The sequence below is a fragment of the Monodon monoceros genome, unplaced genomic scaffold, assembly GCF_005190385.1.
Source record: "Monodon monoceros isolate NGI ecotype Baffin Bay Population unplaced genomic scaffold, NGI_Narwhal_1 Super_Scaffold_2, whole genome shotgun sequence".
NCBI lineage: Eukaryota > Metazoa > Chordata > Mammalia > Artiodactyla > Monodontidae > Monodon > Monodon monoceros.
This window is the reverse complement of record NW_021703776.1, coordinates 36,295,799-36,317,591: the sequence shown is the minus strand read 5'-3', so window position 1 is coordinate 36,317,591 and position 21,793 is coordinate 36,295,799. Positions and strand designations below refer to the sequence as shown.

At 38.8% G+C, this 21,793-nt stretch overlaps 2 protein-coding genes across 2 annotated transcripts in view; one reads left to right on the top strand and one right to left on the bottom strand.

The window, feature by feature from the left end:
* LRRC72 (leucine rich repeat containing 72) overlaps positions 1 to 5,697 on the top strand; it is a 40,989-nt gene extending 35,292 nt beyond the window's left edge. The window contains exons 8-9 of the mRNA XM_029234265.1: positions 4,458 to 4,485; positions 5,468 to 5,697. Coding sequence (XP_029090098.1) covers positions 4,458 to 4,485; positions 5,468 to 5,633 — 194 coding nt within the window. The 3' untranslated portion in view covers positions 5,634 to 5,697. The remainder of the gene's footprint in view (positions 1 to 4,457; positions 4,486 to 5,467) is intronic.
* Positions 5,698 to 12,965: 7,268 nt separating this feature from the next.
* Positions 12,966 to 21,793, bottom strand: part of ANKMY2 (ankyrin repeat and MYND domain containing 2) — a 35,010-nt gene continuing 26,182 nt past the window's right edge. The window contains exons 7-10 of the mRNA XM_029233748.1: positions 20,965 to 21,100; positions 16,738 to 16,866; positions 15,570 to 15,699; positions 12,966 to 13,829 (exon numbers count right to left, since the gene is read on the bottom strand). Coding sequence (XP_029089581.1) covers positions 13,645 to 13,829; positions 15,570 to 15,699; positions 16,738 to 16,866; positions 20,965 to 21,100 — 580 coding nt within the window. The 3' untranslated portion in view covers positions 12,966 to 13,644. The remainder of the gene's footprint in view (positions 13,830 to 15,569; positions 15,700 to 16,737; positions 16,867 to 20,964; positions 21,101 to 21,793) is intronic.

Genomic DNA, 21,793 nt, shown 5'->3' with positions numbered 1-21,793 from the left:
CTCACAAAAAGAGAGAAAGAAAATAATATATATATTGTTGCTCCCTAAGTCCACCACCTCAATTTTGGGACGATTCGTTGTCTACTCAGGTATTCCACAGATGCAGGGTACATCAAGTTGATTGTGGAGATTTAATCCGCTGCTCCTGAGGCTGCTGGGAGAAATTTCCCTTTCTCTTCTTTGTTCACACAGCACCTGGGGTTCAGCTTTCGATATGGCCCCGCCTCTGCGTGTAGGTCACCTTAGGGCATCTCTTCCCTCCCCAGACAGGACGGGGTTAAAGGAGCAGCTGCTTCGGGGACTCTGGCTCACTCAGGCCGGGAGGAAAGAGACAGTACGGGTGGGGGGCGAGCCTGCAGCGGCAGAGGCCGGTGTGACGTTGCACCAGCCTGAGGTGCGCCGTGCGTTCTCCCGGGGAAATTGTCCCAGGATCCCGGGACCCTGGCAGTGGCGGGCTGCATAGGCTCCCGGGAGGGGGGTGTGGAGAGTGACCTGTGCTTGCACAGAGGCTTCTTAGTGGCTGCAGCAGCAGCCTTAGCGTCTCATCCCCGTCTCTGGTGTCCGGGCTCCTTTAAGCGGCTCTCTGAATCCCCTCCCCTCGCGCACCAGGAAACAAGGAGGCAAAAAAAGTCTCTTGCCTCTTCGGCCGCTCCAGACTCTTCCCGGACTCCCTCCCGGCTATCTGTGGCGCACTAGCCCCTTCAGGCTGTGTTCACGCAGCCAAACCCAGTCCTCTCCCTGGGATCCGCCCTCCGAAGCCCGAGCCTCAGCTCCCAATCCCCGCCCGCCCCGGCAGGTGAGCAGACAAGCCTCTCGGGCTGGTGAGTGCTGGTCGGCACCGATCCTCTGTGCGGGAATCTCTTCGCTTTGCCCTCTGCACCCCTGTGGCTAAGCTCTCCTCTGGGGCTCCGAAGCGCCCCCCCCCCCACTCCGCCACCCGCAGTCTCCGCCCGCGAAGGGGCTTCCTAGTGTGTGGACACCTTTCCTCCTTCACAGCTCCCTCCCACTGGTGCAGGTCCCGTCCCTATTCTTTTGTCTGTTTTTTCTTTTGCCCTACCCAGGTACGTGGGGAGTTTCTTGCCTTTTGGGAGGTCTAAGGTCTTCTGCCAGCGATGAGTAGGTGTTCTGTAGGAGCTGTTCCACATGTAGATGTATTTCTGCTGTATTTGTGGGGAGGAAGGTGATCTCCACGTCTTACTCTTCCGCCATCTTGAAGGTCTCTCAGCTGCTTTTTCAAACAAGAATCCAGTCAAGGTTCACGATTACATTTGGTTGTTGTGGCAGATTTCTCTTTTAAAATAGTCTTGGGCTTCCCTGGTGGCGCAGTGGTTAAGAGTCCGCCTGCCGATGCAGGGGACGCGGGCTCGTGCCCCGGTCCGGGAAGATCCTGCATGCCGCGAAGCGGCTGGGCCCGTGAGCCATGGCCGCTGAGCCTGCGTGTCCGGAGCCTGTGCTCCGCAATGGGAGAGGCCACAGCAGTGAGAGGCCCGCGTACCGCAAAAAAATAAATAAATAAAAATAAAATAGTCTTAAATTTTTCCCATGACTTTTTGAAGGGACCAGGCCAGTTACATTATGGAATGCCTCAATTTGTATGATTGTTTCCACAAAGTATAATTCAACGTGTCCCTTTATCCCCTGTATGTCCTATAGAATAGAAGTAATGTCTGGAGGACACGTTCTGGATGCGGAAGGCTATAGTGTAGAGCAGTGGTTGTCGAAGTGTGGTCCCCAAATCAGCAGCAGCAGCATCACTTAGTAATTTGCTACAGATGCACATTCTTGCCCCAAACAACATCTACTGAATTAGAAACTCAGGGTGGACCCAGGAAGCTATGTTTTAACAAGCCTTTCAGGTGATTCTGATGTGTACTCCCGCCAGAGAACAACCAATGTAGAGGCAAGAACACAAGGTTTAGATCAGATTCTCCTGGATTTGAACACCAGCTCTGCTAGTAATTACAATTTTTATTTTGGACATGAATTTGCTTCACCTTTCTGTTTTTTAAAATGGGGGTAATATCTTCCTTTGGCTGTTAGGATGCTTAATATGCAAACCATTGCAACACCTGATCTGACACATATCAACTGCATGATAAGTTGGACTGTTCTCTTGGTCAGCCACTTCCTTGTTTTTTCTTTTAGTTCATGTAAAAGCTAATGCTCAAACTGAATGTTTACTGGATTAGTGGGGGTAAGCCATGCTGCGGTAGGAAAGGAATCTCGGGATAGAAAATCTCCACTCTTAAAAATAGCTAATACACCCAGTAACAAGCAATATATGGTAAGTCCCATCTGTTTTTCAGGGCTAGAGAGTTTTTCAGGTGTGAGGAGGATAGCTGATAGCTACCTTTAGTGCTTTACATTTCTTTCATATCAAACCTCCAAAAACAAAATTAGGGAAGAAAGGATAGGGAGAGTATTTCATTGCATTTGAAATTTTTTCTTCTTAATTCACATTCTTAATTCATAGACAGGCTGACTATAAGCCTCCCCCAAATTGGCAGCATGACCGTAATCAATCTCCTCATTTTCTACAAACCAAACATATATAATAAAATTAATAAAACTCACTATGTAAGTTTTTAAAACTTGTGCCTTATAGTTTTTATAGTTTCTATATTTGTTCTTACTGTGACATGCACATTTAGGACTCTAAATTCTTTTGTTGGAAATAAACTATTCTTGAAAATGTTTATAAAGCAATTGTGACACCACATTTTGATTTTATTATTCTTAACCCTAAAATGAGAAAGAAATCAATTGTATTCCAAATAGATTGAGAAGCAAGGACAACTTGAAGTTTCTTCAAATTTCAGGAACAAAATTAAAAGACACAATTGGAAGAAATATTTGCAATACATACAATAGGAAAAGTTAATGCCCATTATCTCGAAGGACTCCTATAAATCAATTTGAAAACTAGTCACAAAAGATATGGACATTTATAGAAGGAAAAAAATGTGATGTCTAACAATCAGCCTCACTAGTGAGCAAGTAAGTGCAAATTAAAACAATGAGATACCATTTTCATCCTGCAGGTAGGTAAACACTGAAAAGGTTGGTGAAGTTGAGGGGAGAAAAGAGCATAACTCATACTCTTCCAAGAAAGTTGAACCAGGGTAAACTGGTTCAACTTTCTTGGAAGGTCATATGGCAGTATGACAGTAGCCACCCATATATAAAATGTGCAACACATTCAACACAGCAATTAAATTTGAAATCTGTCTCCTACAGAAGTATTTGCACACATGAACAAAAATATATGTATAAAGTGCTAATTGAAACTTTTTGTAATAGAAAAACAGAAAATCTAAATGGTCACTCATAGAATGTTAGCTTATGGCACATCCATACAATATGAACAATTGGATTTAGAATCATTCCATGGTATATTTTGAGTACAAAGAAATATGTTGTGGAGTAATATAATGCAGAATGACAAAATTAGAATTTCGTCAGCAAACAAATCTTTGTGTATATGTATGTGCGTGAGTGCACGTGCATACGAACATAGCGGGCTGGAGGCATACATACAAAACTCTTAACGGTGATACTTCTGATATAAGGAATTGGACAGGTCAAAGGGAGATTTCACTTTTTACTATTTTCTTGTTTATATTCATCAAAAGTAAAATGTGAGCTTTTTGTAATTAAAAACATAGAAAGAATCTGGGGAGATGAAAAAAGACATGGGAGACTTGGGTTAGCCACTTGTGAAGGGAAAGATGCCTTGAACCCCTCTCCTAAGGCAGAGGCTGTGTGCTCCCTGCTGCCTGTGAGTTGGCAAGAGCTCAGACTGTGGGCTTTGCTGGCCCAACAGGTGCTGGTACATTCCATCACTAGCCTGGCACTGGGCCTTCTGGAGAGGAATAAACAAAGTAATGACAGTCTCTAGAAAATACCATAAGAAATCCAAGCTTTGAGGGCTAGCCTTTGAGCTCCAAAGCTAGGTAAGATGTAGATTCTTGTGATCTAGGATTTGTTTATTTTGTGTCTTTGAAGTTAATGCCAAGAATCCAAGAGGTTTAAACTGCCCTAAATATTTTTTCCTCATTTGGTCTATTAGTCCATTTACAGATGCATGTGCCTATCTGAAAAAAGAAAACGGATCCGTTTCCGCACATGAGACTGAGTATCTTAATTATAAAAATTTCCATTTGGATTCCGTTGGTAACTAAATTGATTGAGCATTTTGTTTTCAGAGTTTTGAGACGTGTATTGTATTAAAGAATTTGTCTTAAAACCTTAGACACACCTAAGGCACTATATCTGAAAGAAAATTTGAGTTTGAGGTTAGGTATCACGGCAATTTTGACCGATTGAACTATTTATCTAAATGATTGCTCAAAAACCAGAGAGCTATGCTCTAGACTTTTTCCTTTATAGCATTATTTCATTGTTTTAAAATGTTGACTAAACATTTGAAAAATACTAATTTAGAATTTTTCTTTTAGACTTTGCATTTGCGAATAATGTAGACAAGTAAGTGATTTTTAAACTTTACTTTTCTTACCAGATTATTTCATAATCGTGTTGATTCCCTAGATTATTCCCATTTCCAAAAATGGATTTTAATGGGTTAAAAAAATGACTAACTCTTCATAGATCAGAAAAATTGCTGTCTTCCTGGGATATATGAGTTCAAACTATGTGTTCATATTTGACATATTTAGATTTTTTAATATTATTATTATAACCTAAAATAAATGAAAATGTGGGGTGAGGTGGAGGGAGAAGTTAGACAAAAAAGTTAAAAAAGAAAAAGACAAAATCTTGAAAGTAAGCATAAAAAAACCTTAAGAATTACCTGATATTGTAAATGAAGGTCTTTACTTCTTTGTTTACTGTTCCCCTAAATATGTTCAGTGAGAGCAATTATTAACATTTTATATTCACTGGAATTTACATTTTCAAAAGAAATAGTTCATAAAACTATGAAAAACATTAAATTTATGAATATTGATGAATTTTAAAATCATCATTCTGTTTTAATATTGTGCTTAGGAATTTTTTCTTTGGATTCAGTCTTGAAAAACAGTATCTCCAAGCACTTTTACAAAATATAGTATAATATAGAGTTATATAGTAATTAACTATTATTAATAATAATTATAATTAAAAGTTATAATAACTTTTCAATAAAATGTACATAAGATACTAATATGCATATGATATCTCTATATATTTTTTAATCATTTCATTTAACCACTGATTTAAAATATGAATGCTTGAATATGTGAGACCTATTATAGCTGATCCCAAATATATTCACTCTATTTTTAAAATAAACAATATATACAATAAAAATGGTGTTACTTGTCCTGAAAGTCATTTGTCAGTAGGGCCCAAAAGTTATTTGTCAGTGGCACTACACTACAGATAAACGAAAAATATGGCACTGATTCACTTAAATTAAGCATTGGTCTAACTGATTTTTTTTCTGACATAATTGCCATTTTTTCAGAACTATGTTTGATGACCCAGAAGATGCTGTTTTTGTAAGGTCCTTGAAGCGATCGGCAATGGCTATTACCTCTCTGAACTGGGACACAGTTCCAACACGAGAGGAAAAATACCTTGAAGAGAAAGACACAGAACCTGTCCAAATGCTCACAGTTACACTGAGATAATCCTTGGGGTTTCTAGAAATCCTAGTAGTTTTCAGTTATACATTAAACTTTTCTGTGATTAGCATATTATATATTTATTGTGGTATTATTTGAAACATTTGAATGTAAACAGAAACACCAAGGAAAAATAATTCCTACATTTTATCTTATTTCTTTTGAAGTAAAACATGTATATAGAATTGTATACAAGTCATAAGTGTTTTGCTCAAAAATATTTCCAAAAATGAACATGTTCATGTAACAGGCATCCTAGATCAAGAAATGGAACCTTACCAGCACTCTAAAAACCTCCTCATTCCTGTTACCAGTCCAATGACCTGTTACTATCCACCCATCCTCCTGATTTCTAAACCATATATTTATTGTGTCTGTTTTTGAAAGGCATATAAATGGAATCATAGAAGTTGAATTATTTTTTTCTGGCTTCTTTTACTCAACATTATAAAATTGTAAAATTGACCATGTTGTTGCCAACAGCAATAATGCCGTTGTTCTCATTGCTGTATAGTATTCCATTGTATGACTACACCATATTATATGACTTTCACTCTCACCTTTGGAGGCACATGCCAGTTCTGGGTGTGGGTTTATGATCTGTGGTTGGCCTACACCAAAGCACTCTGCTAGAGGGAAGGGAAAACAGAAAAGCTTTCAGCAGTTGCCTTGTGCTGAGACACAAAACCGGACATGTAAGATAACCCAAAACGCATTGCTGATCTTCACCAGCTAAGCTAAAGCGCTAGACCTAAAGCTTATAAAAAGCAGAAGGGGGCTTCCCGGGGCTTCCCTGGTGGCGCAGTGGTTGAGAGTCCGCCTGCCGATGCAGGGGACACGGGTTCGTGCCCCAGTCCGGGAAGATCCCACATGCTGTGGAGCGGCTGGGCCCGTGAGCCATGGCTGCTGAGCCTGCGCGTCCGGAGCCTGTGCTCTGCAACGGGAGAGGCCACAACAGTCAGAGGCCCGTGTACTGCAAAAAAAAAAAAAAGCAGAGGGACATTTCCCCTTATCTGTTGGTGCCTAGACAGCATCACACTGTACCACAGACACACTGGAGAAGTGGGGCTGAAATCAAAACAAGCAAGAGATGAAAACCCTAGAGGGAGTAGTGAACTGTCACTGAGAATCTGTGATCTCCTTCCCCCTGTGGGCACTTGTGATTCTGTGCACAGCCAGAATCTGCAAAGTCCGGTGTGGTCCCTGGCAGAAGGTTGCAGCTGAGGAGAAGAAAAAGTTAGGTATTGATGTAGGTGAGTGGCTGATATTAAGGAAAAATGATGGTGTGTTGCTTCCAAGATTAGGTCATAGAAAGAATCAAAGTCGTCTCTTCCTCTCTCTCCTTATCACTTATTCTGCAGGAAGCCAGCTGCCACATCATGAGGACGCTTACACAGTCCTCTGGAGAGATCCATGTGGTGAGGAACTGAGGCCTACTTCCAGAAGCAAATAAGGAACTAAGTCTCCTGCCAACAACCAAGTGAGTTGCAAGCCATCCTCCAGACCCAGTTAACTACCTTGCAAGCAGATCTTCTATATCCAGTTTAAGCCACAGATGACTGCAGCCCTGGCTGAAAGCTTCACAGCACCCTCCTGAGAAACCCCAAGCCAGAACCACCCCATTAAGCTGCTTCTATTTCTGGCTGCAGAAACTGTATGAGATAATGCTTATTGATGCTTCAAGCTGATAAATTTTGGGGTAATTTACTACATAGTAATAGATTAGTAATACAATAACCCAGCCTAATCCATGGTGCTAGAAGTATTTGTTGTAAGCAAGCATGCCTTGTGAAGCCCCTATCAAGCTGAGAGGTATCACAGTGACGTCTTCAAGGGTCATACGGCAGCAGAGAGCTAGTTACTGGTCAAATAGTAGTTTCTAGGCATGCTACTGCATTCATTCTAGAACTGGGAGCCTGAATTGAACTCATCCTGAACTGAGTACCATTAGACCCACCAAGCAATAATGTTGGGCAGGTAAAGCAACAATCCATTTCATGATGGAAATGGTATATGTTGGCTCAGATTTAAGATGGCTCATAAACTGCATAAGCAGTATTAATTTTTAATTAGATTGCAGTAAATTGAGGATGCGATATTGTAATCTCCAGGTTAACCACTAAAAGAATAGAAAAAGAATGTGTAGTCTGATATTTTATTTTATTTTATAAATTTATTTATTTTATTTATTTATTTTTGGCTGAGTTGGGTCTTTGTTGATGCATGTGGGCCTTCTCTAGTTGTGGTGAGCAGGGGCTACTCTTTGTTGCAGTGCACGGGCTTCTCATTGCAGTGGCTTCTCTTGTTGCGGAGGATGGGCTCTAGGCGCGCGGGCTTCAGTAGTTGTGGCACACAGGCTTCAGTAGTTGTGGCATGCAGGCTCAGTAGTTGTGGCTCGCGGGCTCTAGCGCGCAGGCTCAGTAGTTGTGGTGCACGGGCTTGGTTGCTCCGTGGCATGTGGGATCTTCCTGAACCAGGGATCAAAACCGTGTCCCCTGCATTGGCAGGCAGATTCTCAACCACTGCGCCACCAGGAAAGCCCTGATATTTTATTTTTAATCCCACAATTACTGAAAAGGATGAACAATTTATTCCAATTACAAACATATGGCTAACAAATTTTACTTAATATCCTTTTTAGAGAACTAATGGAAATATATCTCATCTGTATGAAGAAAAAGATTTGCTTTAAAATGCACTCCTCAATACTAGGCACTTTTTGTTCAAGAAAGAAGGGCTACTAGTGGCCATGATTGGAAAACATTATATTAAATACCATTTGCAGAAGAGCACACAACAGAAGATACGATCCTTACTTAAGTAATCTAAAACTCTACCAAAATTGAACACACAGTTGAGAGGGTGTTTTTAATTAAGTTCTTAGTTTTAAACAACAAAGACCCATTCAAATAGGCTCAAGTGAAAGCACATTTATTTCAGGATCCATCAGATGATCTTATAGCTAAGAAACAGAAAACACTGATACATAGATTAGTGGAGGGTGGTGGTTTCAAGCTGAGGCTCTGGAATCAAACACATCTAGCTTAGCTCTTCCACTTACCAGTTATGTTACTTGGACAAGTTAGTTAATCTCTAGGCTTTGATTTCCTCTTATTTAAAATAATAATAATAGTTACTTCATAGAGTCTCAAGGATTAAGTTAGATCATGTATGTAACAGGTAAAGTGGCTTTCTCAAAGCAAGTGCTCAATACATGTCGGCTGTTAGAGGTGACCCTTGAACAACTTGGGTTTGAACTACTCGGGTCCACTCACGTGCAGATTTTTAAAAATAAATATGTAGCACAGTACTACACGCTCCACAGCTGGTTGAATCCACAGATGTGAAACTGACAATATGGAGGACTGATTGGGAAGTTATACTTGGATATCGAGGAGAGTCCTAACCTCTGCGTTGTTAAAGAGCATTTGTGCCCCTTAGGAACTATACCTACCATCATAGACCGAATGTTTGTGTCCCCTCAAAATTTTTACATTGAAATCTAATTCCCAATGTAATAGTACTTGGAGGTAAGGTCTTGGGGAGGTAATAAGGTCATGAGGGTGGAATCTCATGAATGGGATTAGCACGCTTCTAAGGGGCCAGAGAGCTAGCCTGCCTTTTCTGACATATGAGGACACAGCAAGGTGGCCCCCTGTAAACCAGGAATAGGACACTCACCAAGAACTTGACCATGCTGGTACCCAGATCTCGAACTTCCAGCCTCCAGAACTGTGAGAAATAAATGTTTCCCGTTTCAACAACCCTAATCTACGGTAATTTGTTTTAGCAGCTCAAACTAGGACACCTGGTCTGTTAGGGTTCTTCAGAGGAACAGAATCAATTGGGTGCATGCATATATAGAGAGAGCAAGTTATTTTAAGGAATTGCCTCATGGCATTGTGGAGGCTGGCAAGTCCAAAATTTGTAGGGCAGGCTGGTGTAGACTTGAAATTTAGGTATGATATGATGTTTCAGTTTTGAGTCCCAAATCCACAGAGCAGGCATTTGTCTACTGGAGCTTATTTTTGTCTGTAGTTGTTGGTGCTTCCATGTTGCTGGCTTCTTCCGCCTCAAATCTGCTATATATGAGGCAAAAAAAAAGCCCAGAGAAAAAAACAAAGGGTCATTGCCTGGATCCTGAGGGGCCTAGCCAATCTGCCCTCTTCTGATTGTTTTATATATAATGTTTAGGGTTTTTAGTTTCACTTCGTACAAGGAATAAGGAAAAGTATGTCTACTCCATCTTCCCAGAAGCAGAAGTGTTCAGATTTTTTTTTTTTTTTAAATGTAGTTGAATTTGTTTCCTTTTGTGGCTTCTGAGTTTAGTGTCACATTTAGGAAGATCTTCTTCATGCCAAAGTCATTAAGAATTTTTTCATGGTTTCTTCTGAAATTGATAATTTTTTCCACATTTAAATCTTGTCCATTTGGAATCATCTTGCGGTTAGGTAGGTTTATGTGAGTTGATGAACTAGCGCTATAGCTACATTGCCCTGAATTGATCAGTTACACAGCTACCCGATTTATTCTAGACAAATTAAGATCACCATTTAAAAAGATGCCTTTATTGATTTATAAAACTAGAACTTAGTCCTTAAAGGCCATAGAAACTAGGCTAAGAGCCACCTTTTGGCGGGGGTGGGGGCAGAATCTCCTGTTTATCTGCTAAAGTAATTATTATGAGAAGAAATTTGCTTTTTCTGAAATTAAGATCTTGCTTTTCATCTATGCAAATGATGCTTTAATATCATCTTAATTTACATAAGCATGCATTAATCTCTATACAATTTCAAGCAAATATGAGGTTTTCCAAAATAAACATCAGTAAAGAGGTGCAAAAACACCTTGTACTGAGCTTCTTTTCCAACCAAAATAACTATAATCCAATCCAAAACCTGATGTGCCTTTGTACTTTTTCTAAGAGCATATAAATCTCAAAAATTTTAATTTATGTGCCTTCATTTTCCTTTGTTATATTTACACATATTTAACTTTTGAAATTTGATCCCATTTGTTTTCTAGTTGTCACAAGATGTATTACTGATTCTTTGTTTCTGATTTATAGAAAGCCAGATGAGAAATTTGCTCATGTAACCAAACCCCATAAACCCAGTGCAGAGCCCAGTGGACTCAACATTTTCCCCTCCTTTCATCCCTCTCTTGTCTGTGTCTGCTCAGTGGCTACATTCTCTCAGGTACCTCTACATGTCAGCTCTAGCAGCTCTGGAACTGAATCCCTGTAATTTATAATTGTCCCAAGGGAGAAACAAACAAACAAACATCCTCCCTCTTTGGCTTCAGGAATGTAAAATTTCTGAAAAGTATCCTTATTGGCCTAGTTGTAAACCATGAGAACTGGAAGACATCTACCTCCCGCTCAAGAAGGGGAATGATTTGCTTCAGAAGCAGGGGAGATGATCCTGAGAAGATAAAAACACTGCAAGAACATCTACTTTAAGAATTTCTATTAAGTTTAATATCCAATAATATTAAAACTCAAGTAAACTCATATACATCATGATGACTAAAATCACTCATCTTTTTAAGAGCCTAGGGATTATCTACCACATCCTGTAAAATAATGGCTTGTCTTCAGAGCTCTATTATTATCTTACATCTGCAGAGAAACTACAGTGATGGTAACATATTAAGAGTGTACAATGTTGTAGTCAAAACTGCAGACCTTGTTGAGTTCCAGTTCTGTAATTTTGGATACATTAGTAGACCTCTTTAGACTTTAACCTCCTTATCTGTGTTATGGGGATAAAAATAAAGTCTACTTCATGGGGTTGTTGTGAATATTAAACAAGATAACTTCAGGGATACAGTAACTTTCAGTGGTAGCTATTATTACCACCTATTGGATCAAAAAGCAGAATCCAATTTCCTAATAAACCCACTGGCTAATTTAATATTCTATTACATCTGCTCTAAGTATAAGACATATTGGAATAGTAAGGCTATTCTTATCCTTTAGGTCTATTTTTGTTTGAGAAAAGTTTCTTGATGGCATATTGAAAAACAAAAAAACGGGTAACACCTGTTTTGATGGTGTTACAATGGAAACATCTATTTTTGGTTATTTATGACAAAGGAAGGGAGTATAATGAGAACCAACCTCATTTCTCTTAAACCCCTCTTCTGACCACCCCTTTCTTGAAATACATCCATGGAAATTTTGATATTGACATGGCTTATATCTAAAGTTCTCTTTGTCCAATTGGAAAGTTACTATTAATGCCAGTTGTAGCTGTGTTAAGAGTTCTGATTCATATTAGCATTCATTTCAATGAAGGGAAAATTACCTCTACGTTGCCTCATCTCTTGACTTTCCTATTCCCTTCTGCTGTTTCATAACCTTCCATGCTATCCAAAGACAGGGACCATGATAATACCACACACCCAGAAAATAATTAGAATCAGGGAACTCAGGTTAAAAAACATACTTGTGGAAGAGGAAGGCCTGGGAGGACTATTTTTCTGGTCAAAGATAAATGTTTATCAGTGCGTAGATTGAGGTACCTTGATGAATGAAGGGAGTCTCGTCATGATTGACAAGTTCAGGTAAAATCTGCCTGTAGAATTCCTACCCACTTAACACTTAACTGTGATTTACTCACATGAAGTCTTCCTAGAGCAGCATGGTACAGAGTGTGCAGAAGATGTATGTGCTGGCACTGGGAGAAAAGTAACTGAGTGTAAGGAAGAGGAAAAGCAGCAAGACAGAAAAATCTAATCAGTGAAGTGAGGTGAGAATTCTAGTCATTTTGATTTGTAATTGTGAATATTAAAATAATTATACTGTGTTCTCCAGTATTTGCTAAGTTTCCTAAAATGTTTTAAGTTCTCTAGTATTTCTTTAATATTTGCCACCCTCGACAGCAAAACACTATGAAACAAGATGTGAGGTGGCTATATCAGTAGGCACAATTTATTTTACAAATCAACACAAGAAACTTTGAAACACAGCACTATCTTCAGATCTCATACTCTAGCTTTATTTAAATACTCAGACACTAAAAACTGATGCCAGGACAGTCTATAAGTGACAGTTACAAATCAGTTTGTGGACAGGAAGAGCCACATGAAAAGCTTACAGGAAGGTAAAAGCCTTTCAAGTGGAAAATGGCACATGAGTTAGTTTTATAATTGTGGACACAGTATGTTTAGCCTTTGTTTAATTGACAGTTTCGTCAGACATCTTTTTAAATGCACATGCTGAGATAACTGTGGCTATGCCTTAGTTCCTCCTGGGGGATTTGACATTTCTGAAGGTACAAAGACTGTAGATAAAACACCACTGCAGGAACTATATAAAGTTCAGGCTGCTCAGCATAAATTCTATAGAAAAACTACAATTAGCTGAACTATGGCAAAGATCCTTTAACATGTAGCTTTTCTTCATTTCATTGCATCTTTTTTTTTTTTTTTAACATCTTTATTGGAGTATAATTGCTTTACGATGATGTGTTAGTTTCTGCTTTATAACAAAGTGAATCAGCTCTACATATATCCCGATATCTTCATTGCACCTTAATAAGTAGAACTTCACTATTGTAAATGCTATTTATATGCATTTTATTTACATATGTTATGATTCTTTTAACTACCCATCTCTATGGCTATAAAATTTTTCTTTCCTGAAAATCTCCTCTTTCCTACAACTGTTCTGCTTGCCTCTTTGTTCCCTAAAACCTATATTTCTTCTTTAAAAGGAGATTTATTTTCCTTTGAGAACAACTGCTGGGAGGCCTGCCTCAGAAAGGGAATAGAAATGTTTCTCCTATATTTTGGAAAAAAATTTTTCTCCCTAGGAATATGTGACCAATTATTGAACAGAATCAGTAGGAAATTAGGGCTTGGTAGACAGAGCTTTGCTGGAGAGCACGTATTCTATGAAAAGTGGAATCCTGCCACAGTGCCATGCAGGTGTGGAGGCAAGGAGGACAGTCTCGTGAGTTTTCCAGCTGCCTGCCAGGGTGAGGACTGTCCACACTGGCACTTGCTCCAGCTCTTACTCCTCGGACTGCTGTGGACCTACAGGAGCATCCTGTAAGCATTCCAGCCCAGCATCACTCTGAAGAGATTCTCTCTCCCCTTCCACAGAATCTTTAGGATTGCAGTCGTCCTGGGAGATTCCTGTTTCAGCCTCCGGCTGCTCTTCATTAACACAGTTAGAATTGACATTAAGTTTGCCATCTGATAAAAAGAAAAAAAGTGAGTCATTTTGTTCCTGCCGTGTGCTGGACACTCTTCTAAGTACTTTACGTGTATCCAATCATTTAATCCTCGTAACAACCATGAGGCCAAGTGTTATCTCTATTATGATTTCTCACAAATGGAGAAACTGAGAAGAGAGGGTTTGTTAACTTCCTCATAGTTGCACCACTAGGAAAAGAACAGAACTGGCATTTGAACTCAGGCCTTGAAACCAGGACTGCTGACTGGCAAAATCCACACTCGAATACAGTTTTGCCATGAGTTAGCTTGACGTGCTTGGCTAGGTAACTGCCTGTACAAGGCTGTTTCCTTATCCATAAAGTGGGGCATAATAAAGCCTATCCTACATTTGTGGAGAATAAAGGTGTAGAATGGTGTGTGATACGGGCTGATGTCTAACAACCAGGAGTTCCCATTCTACTGACTGTCCTCCCATATGGCTTCTCTAGTACCTGTCAACATAAAGGATATACAAGTTTGGTTCAGAAAACAGGAGAACGCACAGCAGTCAGAAAGTCTGACTATTCTCTTAACAATTTATTTCTAAAAATTTAATTTTGTATGAATTCAGCTTTGTACCAATCATCCGTTCCCACTAGTAGTGTTTCTCCACCAGGTGGTAAAGTGGACACAGTCCCTTGAGGGGTGGAGATGGACGTGCTTAGTGTTAGAATCACCTGGGCAGTGTTTTCAAACTATCACTCCCCAGAATGTGCTATATATCCTCTGGGTAGTGTGGGCGGTTCTCTTCTCCAATATATGAATCATTGCTCAAGCAACTCACTGTTCCTGATGAAAATGAGTCATATACTTCAGGAGGGAGGGAGAGGAAAAATAATATGGAACTCACTGCCCTCACACTTGTAGAAATTTAATTTGTTCAAGTTAATTTGTAATTTATAGATTTACTCTGTAATTTCACCTCAAGTTTCATAGTTAAGAAATTTAAAGGCTTCCGACCTTAACATTTTTGGGTAGCCATTAGGGGAAATTTAATTATTTTCATATTCAAAGACCTTAAAATCCTTTGTGAGCAAAATATAAGTAACAACTCGTTAAGAGTGCATGGTTCCAGGGCAGTCTCATAAGTCATAACGTAGAATGTGGAATAAATGATATTCCTCAGAATCTTTTTTTTAAATTAAATTAAATTTATTTATTTTGGGCTGCATTGGGTCGTTGTTGCTGTGTGCGGGCCTTCTCTAGTTGTGGTGAGTGGGGGCTACTCTTCGTTGCAGTGTGAGGGCTTCTCATTGCAGTGGCTTCTCTTGTTGTGGAGCACAGGCTCTAGGCGCGCGGGCTCAGTAGTTGTGGCACACGGGCTCAGTAGTTGTGGCTCGTGGGCTCTAGAGCACAGGCTCAGTAGTTGTGGCCCACGGGCTTAGTTGCTCCGCGGCATGTGGGACCTTCCCGGACCAGGGTACGAACACGTGTCCCCTGCACTGGCAGGCAGATTCCTAACCACTGCGCCACCTGGGAAGTCCCATCCTCAGAATTTTATGTCTTTCATTTTCTAGTGATAGCTAGGCTGACTACAGTCTTGTACATTATTCCAGGGACTCAAAACAGGGATACATTTAAGCGTGATCCTTATGTTGGTTAACCCCAAGCTTCCTTGGTCCCCTGAGAAGACTCAGTTCCTGTGTGTCCTGTGTTAATATCATTGATCCTTCCTTTCCCCACTGACCAACAGTATGATCTTGGTTTTTATACACTTACGGTTCTCCTCTTCACTCTTTTCTTTGGCAGCCTCCAACTGTTGCTTCTCATAAATGTCCTTGAGACTCTTACAGATTTTCTTATGTGCAAACCAATGTGTTTTCTGGCAGGTTTGATCGCAATATATTACCTGAAGGCAATTGTACGTTTATTTTCAAGAGGTGTAATCGCATAATTTTTCAATTATGACATTCAACCAAGTACTGTGCTGTAAAACCGTTAACTTTTCTATGCTTTATTTTAAAGGACCTCCTGCTGGTCCAAGGAGGATGAGAAACACATGGAACACAAGTGCCCCAGCCAACCCCAGACATGAGAGAAAAAATAAATGATTGTTGTTTTAAGTAAAATATTTTAGAGTGTTTTTACATGTGGCAATAGTTAATCAATATAGATGGTCACATTTAATTCTCACAACTCTAGCCCGATTTCACACATAAGGAAACTGAGGCTCAGAGAAGTAAGTAATTAAAGGAAATGGAACTGGAGAAGTAGGTTATAGCAGAATACGATAGGTTACAGAAGAATATGCTGAAGAATTTCAACCTTAAAAAACAAGAGGAAATTAACATAATCTATAGGGTAAAGTGAATGTATAGACGCATGCATGTGGGTGACATTTGTATGTGAGAAGAAGAACCCATTCAGATATGCCCTTTATAAAGATAATTCTGACAGAAGTGGGTAGTAATCCAGAAAGCTTAAAGATTGGTGACAGTCAGAAAGGAGTTGTAGTTTTACAAGGAAGAGTTGATGAAGAGATTGTAGTTAAAGTCAACATCAGAAGATTTAAGACTGCATATTTAGAACTGTTCCATTGTAGGTTCTCATATCTGCACCAGTCTCAGTCCCCTATGTATAATTTTTCTCTTGTTTTCTTATATTGATTCATTCATTCATATTCTTTCCTTTTTGGGGATAGTCAGCATAGAAGTTGGGCAGCCTGGGAGTTTGACAGAAGGTAGAGAGGGCACAGAACTACATTTATCCTGTAGTTCTCTTCCAAAACTATTTTAAAATATTAGATGCAATACTTTATATCTAATGGATTAGAATTTATTAGAAAACAGACATCAACTATTATATTTACAGAATATTAAAACTGAATTATCAATTTGGATGAAATGTAAACCAGATGTCAATGAACTGAAAAGAACTTCATTCTTACCATTTTGCACACTGAGCATCTTTTACTTGCTCCTTTTTCTCCACAGGTGGTGCAAAATTCAACATCCACGAAACCCACCTGACCAGTGATGGCTTGGGTAAGTACCGAGAATGCAGTGGGATCAGAACCCTACAGTGGGTTAGAAGAGGAGGAAAAAAACCTCTGAAATCACCATTGAAAGACTACAGAGAAGACATGTCAAGAACAAGAGACAAAATTATTAAGGCGAGAGACTGCACAGACTATAACAAAATGATAGATGCCTTTCTGAGTACGCCTTTTTCTATACAAAGTACATGGCAGGTAAGTCATGTATCCAAATATTCAGAGAGAAAAAAACTGGCCTTATTCTAGAATAAAAGTATTTTTTCAATTAGGATTATTCAGTAAGCACACAAAGATTTCAGATATATGACAATGAGCTCAGAGTGGAATTTCCTTCTGAGAATTAAGACAATATACATATTTTGAGGGACAATTTATAGGGCACATCACAAATGTTTATCTTAATTCTTAAAAGTTTAGTGCAATTTAAATGTTTTAAAGACTTTAAACTATTTACTTGATGCTGGTCTGCAATTCTAATAGTTAAAAATTATCATCTTTATTACTGAAATGTTCCAAACTCTTAAAATTAAAAAGATATAGATGTGATTGCATTAGGGTATTAAGAAAGACCAAAAATATGAAAATTACCATATGGCTACTGAAAATCAGAATGGCTTGCTGAAGAGGATTTATGAAATTTTTTTACATGGGAAATTATAAGGGCAAATATTTATCTGCCTGGGATAATGCTATTAAGACCTATTTGAATGTTTATCAGCCTAGCATAATACTATTAAGACCTATTTAGAGCAATTACAGGGTATCCAGCTGTCTTACCTACTCAAAACAGTTGTTTCTGAGTTTTTCCAATTTGCTTCTTTATTCCCAACTAAAGTTTTGCCAATTTTCATAATTTAAATTTTCATTTGCATTTGCCTTTTCTTCCTAAGTTTATTTGTTTTAATATTATCTTATCAATTGTACACAACAGAGCTTTACAAATACCACCGTGGAACATTGTTTTACACTGTACTCATTTTGAAAACCGCCTTACTTCTCCTGAAAACAAATGATGACTGAGTTTCCTTTCACATTCAAGGGCTGAGAATTCTCTTTTGGAATGAAGATAGTATAACAGTGAGAAAAAAGTAGTGAAATAAAACCTCAGATACTAGATATAAGTTAATAATTTCATAAGGAATGAATGTCTATGGCAGTTGTGCTCAGAAGAGAACTTGTTAAAAATTCAGATTGATCTATACTTTCTAAATTAGAATCTCTAAGGATGTGGTCCATGTACCTGCATTATTACAGGTAATTCTGAAACATACTAAAAGTTTGAGAATTACTGGTACTTAAATGTTACAATGAACACTTATTAATCTATAAAATTATTCTTCCTTAAAAGTAGAGTATTTGATCAGACAACAGTCTGGCCCACAGAGTATGATATATTCAACAGATTTTACAACAATTACATTTTTTTTTTTTTGTAAAAGTGACTGAGGCATGTTCAAAATCTCCCCCACAATAGGACTTTTGTGGGAGTCAGAAAGCAATGACATTCTCACAGATGTAACCGGAGGTAAAACTAAAGGATTTTTTGCTAGAAGTATGGCTGTTAATGTGAACTATTGCTTCAGAAAAAAATTGACGGTACAGTAGAGTAACCACATGAAATCTTTCTTGTCACAGTTGAATGACAAGAATTCTTTCTTGCTGTGCAAAATCTTGTCATCTACTTTGTTAAATAAGAATCTGTTTAGGCACCAGAGCTCCACCTATAGAAGATATTCAGCCTAAAAATGAACAGGATGCTTTATTCAATGTATCCTATAAAATCAGAGACATTAGCTAGCCTTCCAGATGTTAAAATACACACTGTCAATTGAGAAAGCAAAATATCTTTAACAGTTATCATCTGTTACAATGCTGGAGCAGCATTTCTTAAGTGTAGCCATGCCTCACACTTCCTGCTGAATTCTGTCACAGGTGGAAGCCAGAGTTCCACAGTAGGCAGAGGGAATCAAAACCCCTCCATGAGGGCCCAGGCATCAGCACTGTCAGAAAGTACCATAGGGGACCCTCGTGGCAGCCAGCCGTGAGAACCACCGTGTCACGGGACAAGCTTAACACTGCTTCAGAGGCTTTTGAACTTGCAGGATACCGGAAGCCATTAGGCAGTAAACAGTGGCTATCTGGGACACTCACAACCACAAGCATTGCAGATAAATAAAGTTTTCCGGAGAGCAGAATATGTAACTCTTAAAGAACAAAAATGTTTAAAGAGAGAAATTTTTCTAAATTGCATTAAATAAATACTATCTTTTTACTGATGGCTCAGATCACTAGGATAAATATCAATCACACACCATACACTCTAACTACATTATTTTATGATACAGGGTTAAAATGGATTGTTGAGCCTTACACTGACCTGCTTTGTCTTTTTTAAAAATACTCCAGGCTGCTAGTTTTACTTTTTCTGTTTTCTCCCTTGAAGGTACAATGTCAGCTACACTTGTTAGTGCTGGAAATATCCCACAGCAGCCACTATTAATTGCTTCTCTGATAGCCATTCCCCCAACTCCTTACTAACAGAAACAATTTTGTCAGAGCAGCAGTGTTTAGACCAGCCAAAAGCATTTCCCCAGAATACCCATTTCTCCAAAATACTCACTTCCACCTGTGCCACTAAGAGCACAGGTCAGCATGCGTTTCAGGGAGAGCTTATGTTTTCCAGCTACAGACCAATTTCCTTTGCTTGTCTGCCTAGGACAGGAATGTGAGCTTGGAGGAAGAGCATGAGATGCCTTGCAACTCTGAGGTCATAAGCATGTGTATGATAATCTGTATGGCTAAAGAATATCGGGTGGAAAAATAGGAAAGTGTGTGGGTCCCCAGTCCACTTCTGAGCTACTGTACCAGATCTGGTCTGCCTGCCTTTGGGCTTCTGAGCATATGAGAATAAATAAACCCTTATCTATTTAATTCATAGTTGGCTGGAGTTTGATATGCACAGCCAAAACACATTCATAATTGATACACCACCCTCATAATTTGCTAACTTTAATCTTCCAAAAGCTTAAACACCAAATAGCCAAGCATATTAAAGAGCAAGGGGAAAGAATCTCTATGTGAAATCATGGAGAGCTCTCAAGAATAAATCAGTGCATGAACTTCATGAGATCATCTTGTCTGCTTAGGTCTTTCTTCTTCCATGGTTCTGAGTCGGTTAAGTCAATGTATAAAGGAACACCTGGAACCCATTTTTAGTCCTGATTTTTCAGACTGAGAATGATATAACAGCCTAGAGAAGGCAGAGAAGAACCAACATTGCCAGATGGAGGGAGGAAACCAGGCATGGGAATAGTGTCAGGATCAGTTTCTTGCCTAATAGACAAAGGCTGATAAAGGATTTGGTTGAAATGCATAAAGCATAACTGGTATAGATAAGGTAAACTGAAAGCTATTCAAAATAGGGAAGGCAGGGAGTGTCTTTCATACTACTTAAATAAATATATGACAAAAGAGCAGTAAATAATTTAAAGAATAGATAATAAAGTTAAAATTTACTTCCCATAACTGGCAAGTATAAATAGATTTTTTTTTAACGTATGGAAAATTTATAAGATCAGAGGCATTAAGGTAGAACATAATAAGCTGGGACATCCTTTGAGATTGTTTAGCAGGACACACAATGAGCCTTCTCATGACTTATCCTCTCACATCCCCTGACAGGAAACCATCAATGCAGACATTCAATTCTTACTTTCATCTAGTATGGGATTTTGTACTGGTTTTTCACACACTACACCTGAACAAGTGTGGATCTATATTACATAGTGGATGTGTACCCACCGTTAAGGTTTCACAGAGGCATTAAAAATGTACGTATCCACTGTAACTATCTATATTCTGACATAAGGATATACTGTTTATTAAACCATGAACCATATAAATGGAAGAAGAGGATTGAGAGAGGGGAAATGGATAAACAGAAACAGTGTTAACAGGCAAACCTATCTCCATGTTCGCTTCTGAAATTTTTCTAAAATAATAAAGAATTAAGTCTTTATCAAATAAATAAGTAATGCTAAAGAGAACATGAATTTAATTGTACAAAATACGGTGATTAGGTCTTACTGATAGAGTTAACTTAGTTGCGAAGAGCCTTACAATTTCAACAGGAGCAATGCTTCGCACCAGCTGCTGGAGGAGTGTAGCTTCACAGTAAGGAAATTTTCTGATACTTTCTCTAATGATCTTTTCTTGATATATTGGAAAGCCATCAGAAGGTCGGCCTTTTAACAAGCTGAAAGATATTTTTTAAAAAGTAACTAGAGTTACTTTTTAAAGGAGTTGAATTACTAAGCATTTCCTCCCAGCTGAACCCATGAACTTTGAGTAGTTTCTTCTTTGCAGCGTAAGATTTTCATTGGGTCTTCACATCATGAGGATAGACTCAATTCAGATTGCTGCTCTACCTGCACATTAGGCTAGGCCTTATGAGGTTTAGGGGCTCAGAGATGTATTTATAAAAGTAACCCCTGACATAAAACATACTAAACACTGTTATCAGATTAGCTAGTTACTTATTACCATGTCAGTTATTTGTACAAAGAATGAAAACTCTCATTGAGTCACACCCTTCTGACTTAGTTCTCTTTTCTTAGTAAAACTATCGGAGAATTTGACCCCCATGGGTCAGATAACAAGGGTAACACACAGCTCTCCCGGGTACAGAAACAGAGATACATTGAGCGCCACTGTGAATCCAGAGCAGCAATTATGGCATAAGCACTCCTATCCTCAAATTTGGACTTGGGCTGCTTTCTAGCTGTATGATTTTACACATGATATTTAACATCTCCAAACTTCAGATTTCTCACCTATAATTGGGGATAACAAAAGCACTGTTGTAAAGAGTATAGAATGGAATAATCAATTTAGTTATGAGTGCCCCTTGTTTCTTACAGATGAAATGTGATCTCAACATTAACATCTG